Source organism: Bombina bombina, chromosome 7, assembly GCF_027579735.1.
Source record: "Bombina bombina isolate aBomBom1 chromosome 7, aBomBom1.pri, whole genome shotgun sequence".
Lineage (NCBI taxonomy): Eukaryota > Metazoa > Chordata > Amphibia > Anura > Bombinatoridae > Bombina > Bombina bombina.
The window spans coordinates 141,528,356-141,541,173 of NC_069505.1; the positions used below are offsets into that span (position 1 = coordinate 141,528,356).

The 12,818-nt window shown below is 38.0% G+C and overlaps 1 protein-coding gene across 1 annotated transcript in view; it reads left to right on the forward strand.

Moving 5' to 3' along the window:
- Positions 1–12,818, forward strand: part of HTATIP2 (HIV-1 Tat interactive protein 2) — a 73,220-nt gene that overhangs the window by 14,751 nt on the left and 45,651 nt on the right. Inside the window, exon 3 of the mRNA XM_053720369.1 lies at positions 613–720. Within this exon, the coding sequence (XP_053576344.1) occupies positions 613–720 (108 nt within the window). The remainder of the gene's footprint in view (positions 1–612; positions 721–12,818) is intronic.

Sequence of the window (12,818 nt, forward strand, 5' to 3'; positions counted from 1 at the left end):
GAAGGCTAGTAGCTTGATCGTAAATCTCAATGTTAGGCAAACCTAATCCTCCCTCTCTAACTGTTCTATACATTGTCGCCTTTTTAATCCTAGGTTTTATTTCCCCCCGTACAAATTTGTCTAAAACCCTTTGAGTTTGCAATAGAAAGTTATGTGGTAAGGTTATGGGTACTGCTTGGATAGCATAGAGCAATCTAGGGAGGACGTTCATTTTCAGGATCTGTAATCTCCCCCACCATGAAAATGGGCGGTCCTTCCACATCCGGGCTTTGAATATGTTTTAATCATTTTGCAAAGGCAAAACCCATAGTTATAAAGCAATAATAAAACGAGATAACACAAGCAACCTATTTAAACAAACAAAAATGGTTATTTCAAATACATAAAGTAACAATTTTCCAAACATTAAATACTTTGCAGCAAGTCATTGGGACCACATTAAGAACAGACATTTTACAGTAAAGTGTCCCTTTAATCACAGCACATCAGATGGAACTGATATGTTGTTTTGTTTGTGTATTTCTGAACACTTACATCATAGTAGTTTAAAGCAGAGGGTGAATGTGGTTCTGCAAATCTTTGTTTTTAATTAGTTTTTCTTTCCTTTTTTAGGTTCAAGAAGTGGTAGATTTTGAAAAACTGGATGAATATTCTTCAGCGTTCCAGGGACATGATGTTGGATTCTGTTGTTTGGGAACTACCAAAGCAAAATCAGGAGAGGTAAATTCATATCTTTGGAAGCATATTTTATTGCACTCACTTTTTTTAATATTGTAATAACTGTACAACTGGAAAATAACATTGTACGTGTAACGTGGTAGAGGCGGGGCTGGGGAGGCTAGGGGTGAAGGCGGGGCGGAGGCATTCTGGGGCCGGTTTTTAAACATTTCCATATTTCCAGTGCAGGTCTGATTGCCAGTCCGGCCCTGCACTTATATTAAATCAGTAACTACTTCAATACATACCTCAGGTTCTTTTAAGATAGTAATTACAGGAATATATAAGTACAAAAAGGAATTGCTCTAAGGTGTTTGAGCATTTTATTATTGCTATCATTGCACTTGCATATAACTATGCGTTTAACCCCTGCAAAGGGCTTAACACTTAGTTAAACTCTAGTGGACTTTTACAAGGCTGTATTAACACGGGTTTCGCTAATGGCAAACTAGATAGCTCTATTTATGGGAACCTCAACAGTTTGGTGTCATGGAAATGGATAGTTGGAAGCAACCCCTGATAAGTGATTGCATACCTCTCAGCGATTAGGACCAGGGTTTGCTTCCATTATATGCGATACATGCTGTGATCAGAGTGTATCTCATGCTGTAGCTAGATGCCTACATTTGAGGCTATCCAGCAATAGTGCAGTAATAGTCAAATATTATTTACTATGTGTACAATCTCCGTAAAAGCCAATCACATCAATTCTATATTTTAATGTAGCCAAGATACTAGCATGCTGCAATGCATGCTGGTATCAGGCTCAATGGGCTGTACCTGGATCACTCCAGAGTTAGGCAGTCCAGTGATGTCCAATAAAGTGCCCCCATGGTGACGGCCATCACAATGATCACATGTCATAAATCACAAACAAAACAACAGTGGCTTGCCATGGTCCCTCCTCTTCTCTCGCTGTCAGCACTCTTATTTTCTGAAAGAGAGGATACCTGTGATACCAATATTAAAAAAAATATTTTAATGGGATAATCAAGTCAAAATAAACTTTTATGATTCAGAAAGAGCAGCAGTTTTAAGATACTTTACAATTTACTTCCATTATCAAATTTTGCACAGTTGTTTTATATTCACACTTTCTGGGGAACTAGACCCTATTGAGCATGTGTACAAGCTCACAGGGTACAGTATACGTATACTAGTCTGTGATTGGCTGATGTCTGTCACATGATACAAGGGACCGGAAAATGGGAGAAAAAATACATTTGTCAAAAAATCTACTGCTTATGCATTGTCTTTTTATTATGTACTCGTTTTTATCCCTACATGTATATTTTATTTTCTGCCCTTGGTGATAAAATGCCTCTAGATGAATACCCTGGGGTGTCTAGTTTCTACAAATGTATACTTTTGTGCAGCGGTTTTGGATTAGGTGACCCCTATTAAAGTTACAGTTCAAGCATAACAAATTTTGCAAACCCTTAGTGTTAAACCAATAATTCCATCCTTGTAGTATTTGGACTATGTACTATAAATTAAAGTTTTCAATTTATTTCTGTTATGAATTTTTTTTTGTTTCATGGTATTCTTTATTGAAGAGAATACCTAGGTAGGTAGCATGCATGTGTCTTGTGCTCTATATGGCAGCAAACACTACTGCCACCTAGTGATCTTGCACATGTATAACATTGTTAAAAGTATTCTTGCAAAACTGCTGCCATGTATTGCTCAAGACAAGTGCACTCCTGAGAATACCTACCTGGGCTTTTTAACAAAAGAAACCAAGAGAACAAAGTAATAAAGTGGTAATACAAGTAAATTTAAACGTTTCCAATTTAATTCTATTATAAAATTGGCTTTGTTCACATGGTATTCTTTGTTGAAGAGATACCTATGTAGATGTCAGGAGCACTACATGGCAGGAAATAGTGTTGTCATCCAGTGCTCTTGTAATTAGATAACATTCTTGCAAAACTACTACCATATAGTGCTCCAGACGTGCACTCTCCTGATCTTGTATCCCTGCATTTTAGCAAAAGATACCTAGAAATAAAGAAAAGGTAATAATAAAAGTAAATTAGAAACGTTCTTTTAAAATTGCATGCTCTGTCTGAATCTTGAAAGAAATATTTTGGGTTTCAGGTTCCATTAAAGATGATCACTTTCTTAACCCCTTCATGTCTGGGGCAAGTTGAACATCAGACAAAGTTCCAATGTAAATATTTGCTTGAAAAATGAAATTACGCAATCACGTGATTTCAGTGCCGGGATTGGATCATGGAGGACTGCCTACGATTCTAGGTACGTCCCCCAGTCAGATTTTCCATTGCTTAAAGGGACATAAAACAAGTTGAGAGAGAGACAAAATATAATAATATGTACTTTAATTACTTTACCTGCAAATTTATACTGCAGTGCCTTGCCATTAACCCTTTCTTTTAAGTTTCTGAATTGTACAGCTCTTACTCCCCCCCCCCCCCCCCCCCCCACACACACACACAATTCCTCCTATGGCTGTATCTATATCTACCATTTATATGGTAGAACACAAGACTTTAACACTCATTATCTGCTGGAGCATGCCTAGAAGCAAATAAGTTGCTGTGAACTTAGTTAAAAGGGACTCTGTAGTCAAAATTAAACTTTCATTATTCAGAAACATCATGTAATTTGAAACAACTTTCCAATTTACTTCCATTAACAAAATGTGCAGTCTTTTTATATTTAAACTTTTTGAGTCACCAGCTCCTACTGAGCATGTGCAAGAATTCAGAGAATAAATGTGTATGCATTTGTGATTGGCTGAAAGCTGTCACATGGTACTTGTATGCATTTGTGATTGGCTAATAGCTGTCATATGGTATAGGGGCAGTGGAAATAGACATAACTTTTAAAATTGTCAGAAAAAAATCTACTATTCATTTGAAGTTCAGACTAAATGCTATTGCATAGTCTTGAAATCTTTCATTTGTTGATTATGCAAATCTATCGTGTTGACTGATCCTTTAAATACAATGCCTGTGTTTCTGATGCTGAACACTGATAAGGGAGGATGGTGGATCAGACTGCTTCAGACAGCATGGCTATGTTAATAATTTTGCTTAATTTTGAAAATTATTTTAAATTACTTGCCAGCAATTTTTAAAAAAAAATTGTAATGCAAACTATTTTTACTTAATTAGCCCTTTTAGGATATGCACTAATCTCAACGTGTTTTATGGCACTTTAAAACCAAAAAAAGGCAGGATGTTCAGTGCAAGGCTTGCTTGACCTACCAGGACATTTCCTGGTGGGCTGCTGCAGCTGTGGTTGGTCATCTACAATTTAAGGGGTTGTTGCTGCTGGTAAAACAATGCAGCTTTATCACCTCTCTTCTTTATTAAAGGGGCAGTCTAGTGAAAATTAAACTTTCACGATTCAGATCGAGCATGCAATTTTAAGCAACTTTCTAATTTACTCCTAATTATCAATTTTTCATTAGTTTTTTTTTTTGTATCTTTATTTGAATGTAAGCTTAGGAGCCAGCCCATTTTTAGTTCAGCACCTGGGTAGCGCTTGCTGATTGGTGGTTACATTTAGATACCAATCAGAAAGTGCTACCTAGGTGCTGAACCAAAAATGGGCCGACTCCTATGCTTACATTCTTGCTTTTTAAAATAAAGATATCAAGAGAACAAAGAAAATGTGATAATAGGAGTAAATTAGAAAGTTGCTTAAAATTGCATGATCTATCCAAATCATGAAAGTTTCATTTTTGACTAGACAATTTTTTTAAGTCAGAGTATTTTCTTGTACATTTTTATCTCCTACCTAGACCATGTACAATTTTAGTTTCCCTCCTTTGGATGGTTACTAGTGCCACACTGTTTTGAGTGTCTTCTCCAGATGATACTATGGATAATCATTTTCACACTGTGAAAATTGGGTTGTTGGGTGAGTCTATAACAACAAACTGGATTTTTTAATTACTATTATTATTTACTATTACTATTATTACTAATGTAATTTTTTTTTATTTGAGGTTCAAAATAAGGCATACAGAAAACATAAAACAGTAAAATACAATATTCGCTGTAATACACACATCACATGACAAGAAGCTTCAAACATACAGTATAGATTTTTTAAAAACAGAAATCGATAAATATAGCGAATAATTCAAATGCCTAATGATCTGTTACCCTCCTTAATAATATAAAAGGTCACTCATGGACCTCATCACTATATGGTCCAAGAGAAGGAGGTTAATTCCAATAAAGGAGACCACTTTTGGATCTCAACTGATAAACCTCATTTTTCAATGAACACTCTAGAATAATCTGTTATTGACACAACTATGGATAATATTAAAGAGATAAGGTGAGTTTAGAATAGTTGATGCCAACGAGGTGAAATAATGCTAGCGTACACTATTGTATATGATAAATTTTCTGTGCTGACCTACTAAGAAAAAAGGACAGTCTTAGGACTTGTCATATAGTAATCAGGCAGGGGTAAAACGAGTAAAGAAATTACTTGTATGAGAAACCTCAATTTAGAACTAGATTTATTTCCTATGTGCTACTAACTGTAAATGCTAGTTGTATAAATATGTGCATGGTGCATCACCTCGGCCGCGGGCAATGCAGCACCACACAATGAGTTTACAGTAACAATAAATAGACGTTTAGCAAACTTATAGCTTGAGGTCAATTTAGATAAAAATTCTCTTAAGCTGCAAATAAAACTGCCATTAGTTAGCTGCTAGGGGAGAAAAAAAAAGAAAAGAGGAATACAACCTGTGGGATAATAAGAGGCTTCCCTAACCTGCCCTGTCTGGGTGAAACTGTGCAGGGCAAGTGCATTAGTGGGCTAATATAAAGGCAAGCAGCTAAACTGAATTTAGTGAGGAGGGCTCAATATCAATAAAATTAGATTATGTAAAGTAATATGCCCCTGTATACTAAATTGCAGTTATGTAAAGAGGCTACAGCATACATGCAATCATAAATGAAATAGCGCAAATATAGTAATTTGCTAAAACAAGCAAGCCCTACTACACAATATAAATTTTGAAAATAACAACAGAAAAGCTTACAAACGTAACTGGATGGGTATAGATACAGTGCTGAGCATAGTTCTAGCTAAACCCACCAGCCTAACCTATTCCAGTGCGAGTCCTTTTGCCAAAGTCATTTTTTTCTACATTTAGAGGCAAACAATAAAGAAATATCTACTGCATCACATTTTGTTAGCATAAAGGGTTGTAGCAGAGGAGTTCTCAAACAGGGCTGTAAATAGACATAAAGTATTTATCGTAAATCTGTTCACTCATGTCCAGGTCTAAGTTTAACCAATTCCGGTGCAGGTCCCCCTGCAAGAGTCAATTTTACCAGACAGTTGCCGCGCTAGGGGTCTAAGCCGTGAGCATGTAGTGACCGGAGGGCAGCATCTCTGCCTCCGGATAGTGTCCCAGTTGAGCAGCAGCGAAACAGAATAGCAAGGGGTCATTGGAAGCTGCAAAATCACTAAGGGGCAATGCGGTTGTGACCATATGTCTCCCTGGTCTTGGAATGAATGCTCAGCAGGGGCTATCTTGTATATTCTTTCCCCAGCTAACAGTAATAATGATTGGGTAACTGGTAACTGCTGTACCGTTGTTACTGATCCCTGCACAGGTTGCGCTTCTGCCGGTAGCATATTCAGTGTTCACAGCCGCGATCTCCCCATTGCCTGGTTTTGGACCCATGATAGCAAGTGCCCTATCTTTTTCAAGCAGGGTTCGTATGTAGCACTGGGGCCCCAAAGCGCTACTGTTAAAATGTATTGCCAACACAGGCCTGGTTGGAATAGTTTGTTGAGGTACCTTTAAAGCTTCAGGATTAAATGCTGTGGCTAGTGTTTCCTCTAGAGCAGCATGGTGATCCGAGAGGAGATTGCTCAGCACTTAAAAATGGCGGCGGCACTCTTCATATCCATGTTAGTTCTTTATAATAAACGTTAGGTCAGCACACTGGTTAAGGTGGTGTGAATATACTCACATGAAAACTAACGACAGGAGCTAGAGAGCGTCCTGCCGGAGGGTTATCTCACGTGGCAGATGTTGGAGGCCACAGCTTCAAATTAGCTCCGGGCTCTGAAGCCAGCAGCAATTCCGGAAAAAATTATCTCTATGGATAGGTTTTCTTTAGAATATTGTAAATATGTCAATCTCCATACGAGATGCTTCTTAAATAGGGTGGTATCTTGCAAATGGTATAGGAAAGCTGGAGCAGCTTGCAGGAATGCGACCAGTCATGGCCGCTGCCTGGAAGTTCCCCCCTTACTAATGTAATTTAATTATGCAAAAAATATTGGAGGTAGGAGTATCCCAGTAATCCCCTTAAGTAAAACGGGGTGTGTGCATTCTACTGCTTCAACAGAAAATAGGGCTGGTCTTAAACATTTTCCATAACTGCTTTTTATTCTCTCTCTGGCCCTGGTTGTTTCATGCTTTCCTAAAGGCATTTAAAGGGACAGTCTAGTCAAAATTAAACTTTCATGATTTAGATAGGGCATGCAATTTTAAATAACTTTCCAGTTTACTTTTATCATCAAATTTGCTTTGTTGTCTTGATATTCTTTGTTGAAAGCAAAACCTAGTTAGGCTCATATGCTAATTTCTAAGCCCTTGAAGGCCACCTCTTATCTCAGTGCATTGTGACATTTTTTTATAGCTAAACAGTGCTAGTTCATGTGTGCCACAGATAAACATTATGCTCACTCCTGTGGAGTTATTTATGAGTTAGCACTGACTGGCTAAAATGCAAGTCTGTCAAAAGAACTGAAATAAGGGGTCACTCTGCAGAGACTTGGATACAAGGTAATCCTAGAGGTAAAAAACATAGTTTAAGCAAATAATAAGTGATATAAAATCTAGGGCAGTTACATTTTATGCTTTTAGGACAGACTGTTTGCCATTGTGTGTTGCCAGTCAACAATTGTATTTAAAAAATAAAATACTCTTATGTTAAAGCATTCCATTTTTAAACTAAATTTCTTTGGGGGGAACTTCCTGGTGGCGGCCATGACTGGTCGCATATTTATCAGCTCTCCTCACCATCAGCGCAAATCTACCTAAAATCTTCTCTTCAAAACTGCATCACACTTTATTTTGAGCCAAACTAGCACAGATGAGCAACCTATAGTGTGTACGACCATTATTGCTAGATTTGAGGCTATTTGCAATACCCCGGTAAGAATCAGAGGTTGCGGCCTACCAATCTAACCCCCCGGCAGGGGATCATTCGCTTCTGTCGTTAAGAAGCAGGGAAGTTCCGCAAAACCCTGCAAGGTCTCAAATTATCAAGACACTGCAAGCAATTCCCATAACATCGCCTACTACGTTCCCGTTCAACGTCTGGCGACAGGTGTTTAAAATAGAGATCCCTTCAACTTTCTTCGCAGAACTGCGCAATTTGCTTTTGCGCCATCACGCTGCCCTAGAAAATAAGCTCTATCATTCACCTAATAGCAGCGACACCTACTTGTTTCCACAAACTGCTCGTTTTGAGACTAACCCATCTGATAATGGGGGGGGGCGACGTCTTGGGGCCCCGGCGTCTGCACCCTGCATCTGATGAGCCTGTTAATGTAACGGAACGCAAGAATGAGGAAACAACAATGCTGCAGGAGAGCATGCTGGCAAACGGAACAGTGGCTGCTATCCCAGGCCTGTGTCTTTCAATTGCTGATTTCCCACACACTGACCAGCAGAACAGCATAAATGGTAAGCTCAACCTGCAGGCGCTGTTCCCTCAAGTACAGGAGTGTAGCTCCTGAAAAGGGTTGTGATTCCCAGAGACCCAGGGCAATTGCTACCACCCTCGCAGAGGCTTCATTCAGGCCACCGCACAGCCCCACTATACTTTACATGGGACCCTGGAGGTCCGTGATCTCTCTGTGAGCGGAGCGCAGGTCAGGGACTAATACTTTTACTGTTTATCTCATGGCTGGCTAGCCGCTGTGGGGAAACGCTGGAGACCTATTTTCATAGGATATGCCACTAGCCTGCCTGTTTTATTTACCATTAAGAGCGAGATGGGTACTTGGACGTTTGCTATTTCATTTATGGTGCCTTGCTTTCTGCACTTGGACTGTTGGGCATGAACATGAGATTATGAATCCTACTATGTATATTGCCATTCATATTGGCCTTAGATTTGAGTAACTGACTAGGTTATGTGAAATGGATATATTAGGCGAACCCCTATTGTAGATTCCATCAGCTTGTTAGTCACATTAAAGGGACACTGTACCCAAAAAATTTCTTTCGTGATTCAGATAGAGTATGAAATTTTAAGCAACTTTCTAATTTACTCCTATTATCAAATTTTCTTCATTCTCTCGCTATCATTATTTGAAAAAGAAGGCATCTAAGCTTTTTTTTGGTTTCAGTACTCTGGACAGCAAGGACAACCCAGGTTGTTCACCAAAAATGGGCCGGCATCTAAACTTTTCTTGCATTTCACATAAAGATACCAAGAGAATGAAGAAAATTTGATTTTAGGAGTAAATTAGAAAGTTGCTTCAAATTTCATGCTCAATCAGAATCAGGAAAGAAAATGTTGGGTACAGTGTCCCTTTAAGCATTTAGCAATCAAAAGAAATGTAATATGTACACTTTGTCTGTTAATAATGTGACCTGTAGTGTGATGTTTTTTTTTGGCCACCCTTCTGTTGCAGGCAGGTCCTGCACCAATACTCTCCCCTTGGGAAGATGAGAGCAACATTATACAAAGTTGTACCCAGCATTATATATACATGCCCATAGTATGATCTTTTTATAAACTAAATTACACTATGACATAGATGGTCCGGTTCGCTTACATGCAAACACCTTAGTTTAAAGCTTTAAAACCTAGTCTAGTTTTTGATGTGGCTTGCAAATCTCTAATCAGTGCCCCAGTTACCAGTGTAGCCCATCTTGTGCTCTAATGTTATACTGTTTTATTGATTACTTCTCTTCAAAGTTAAAATCCTATTTGGCCTAATGGTCCTCAACCTGCCCTAGCAGTCAGCCCACCAAATCACCTCCTTTAGCTAATTTATTTCTTGCCTACTTCTCCCTTCCGTCCAAACTAATTGATGGGACCTTCAAAGCTTTAATTATTTGTCTTTTAGACCTACATTCTGACTAACTTGTAACTGAATGGCTGGAGTTGGCACTCTAATTGCTAGTGTTCTCTTGCAATTTACCTGTTCAAGTTGAGAACCCAAAAATATAAAAAATGAGGTTCTTATTTGGAGACCCAAAAGTGGTTTCCATTGTGAGCATTAGCCTTCCGTATACAGTGAGGCCTCGGTTTACGAATTTAATTCGTTCTCCGGGTCGTTTCGTATTGCGAAAAATTCGTAAACCGAAACACGGTTTCCCATAGGAATGCATTGAAAATCAATTAATGCGTTCCGGAGGTCCGAAAAAATTCAAGTAAAGTGTCCAAAAAAGGCTCCAAAAGGCTTAACAACTTGCTGCAAATGGCTCCAATGTCTCCAAAAGGCTCCACAACTTGCTGCAAATGGCTCCAATGTCTCCAAAAGGCTCCACAACTTGCTGCAAATGGCTCCAATGTCTCCAAAAGGCTCCACAACTTGCTGCAAATGGCTCCAAAAGGCTCCACAACTTGCTGCAAATGGCTCCAAAAGGCTTAACAACTTGCTGCAAATGGCTCCAAAAGGCTTAACAACTTGCTGCAAATGGCTCCAAAAGGCTTAACAACTTGCTGCAAATGGCTCCAAAAGGCTTAACAACTTGCTGCAAATGGCTCCAAAAGGCTTAACAACTTGCTGCAAATGGCTCCAAAAGGCTCCACAACTTGCTGCAAATGGCTCCAAAAGGCTCAACAACTTGCTGCAAAATGGCTCCAAAACCTCTCCAACACCTCTACACTGGTACCCAAACTTCATTAATTCAATCATACTTGAGTATGCAGGGGGCACAGGGGCCACTGGTTTCGTATTGCGAAAAATATTCGTAAACCGAGGGGGGCAAACCGGCATTTTGTTTCGTATTGCGAAAAAAATTCGTAAACCGAGTCAAATTTTCTTCAAATTTCGATTTCGTAAACCGAAATTTCGTATACCGAGTCGTGCGTAAACCGGGGCCTCACTGTATTTTGTATATACATATATATGAGGTCCAAGAGCGTCCTCTTGTATCAGTTGGGAGGCACTCAAGAATATTAGGCATTCTACCTGTGTACTATACCTCTAAAATTCCTTTTGAATTATTCTATGTATTTATAGATTTGTACCATATGACGCTTATATGTTATTATTATGCCTGTTTTTTTCTTTGTTTCATGTATGCCGTGCTATTAACCTCAATAAAAATAAATAAAATAAAAATAAATTTATTTTACTATGTGTTTAACACCTACAAAGGGTTTAAATACATAGTCACAGTTGTGCTTTTGTACCACTCCAATTAAGCCTACAACTGGTGTGCAAATGAGAAGCAGATATAAATGCACATGTGCCAATTATTGGCGATAGCCTCATCTCAAAAAAACTCACTTTGACTATGTAATTGATAGTAGTACAAATGATTGTAATATACAAAAGAAAAGTACAAATGTATGTAGCAGGGTTAGCCAATAAAAGTTATAAAGGATAGATAAATACATACAAGTAGGGTGCTTTCTAACTTCATCTTTCTAAGGGTGCAAAATGACATCATGGGTAACAAAGGATTGTCATATACAAAAGAAAAGTACAAATGTATGTAGCGGGGTTAGCCAATAAGTCATAAAGGGTAGATAAATACATACAAGTAGGGTGCTTTCTAACTTCATCTTTCTAAGGGTGCAAAATGACATCATGGGTAACAAAGGATTGTCATATACAAAAGAAAAGTACAAATGTATGTAGCGGGGTTAGCCAATAAGTCATAAAGGGTAGATAAATACATACAAGTAGGGTGCTTTCTAACTTCATCTTTTTAAGGGTACAAAATGACATTATGGGTAACAAAGGATTATCATATACAAAAGAAAAGTACAAATGTATGTAGCAGGATTAGCCTTAAAAAGAGACTAGAGTCTTTTTGTAGGTAAGATAAGTAAAATTTCTCGTATTTCAAGATCCAAATTGCCTGCAGAGTATCAGTGAAAGACTTTATGAAAAATAAATGTTAAAAAGAGAAGTAGCAGGGTTAGCCTATAAAGTAAAAATAAATTGCTGATTATAAAAGCAAGTAGGGTGCTTTCTAAGGTATAAAAAATATAAATTCCATTATTGCCTGCAGAGGATCAGTGGAAGACAGTATAAAATATACATTTATAAATAGATATGTAGTATGGGTAGCCTATAATTTAAAACTAGGGATGATAATTATAAAATAAGTAATTGTAAGTGCAAAATTACACAAACTTACTATAAAATGGGAACATTATAATTTAAAAAAAAAAAATAGAAATTTTATTTTTATAGTGAAAATGTTCATGCAAGGGGAGCAAAATAAATATTTATGCTGCAATTATGTGGGTGCACTAAAATATATTAGACAGAGAAGCACTATACTGGGGCACCAATCCAACTGACATGAAAGGGAACAGCTCCTGCTCTAAATGCTGTTCAGCAGAGCTGCTCCCTTTCATGCTGTGCCTGCTTGTAATTTATAAAGACAATGGTGCACGTCTGAGGGGGAGTCACATGCATGTGCAAGGGGGGTCACGTGCACGTGCAAGGGGTCATGTACACACTCACATGCGCACACACAATGGGGGGAAAAATGCAAATAGGCTAATCTTGGATTGGAAGATAAAATTTGTCACTCACAGTGAGCCCATCCTCCTCTAGGCGTGGGGGGTGGTCAAGCCTAAGAACAATTGGTAAAACAGACAGGAGAAAAGTAAGTTTTATAATAATTTTACTATCTAAGTTTTTATTTTGAATGCTCATATACATTATAAACGTAATCCTCTATGTGGCTGTATATTTATTTTGGTTTTGTATTTTGTGCTGTGTTGACTGGTCCTTTAACTTTTTTCTTTCTTTATTAAGGTGTTAACCCTAAAGAAAGAAAAAATAATTTGTTTAAAAATAACTGTTAAGAAAACAAATATTTTTTTTATTAGACTAGAATGCCCCTTTAAGCAAAGAGTGCATGTGTGACTATGGTGTAA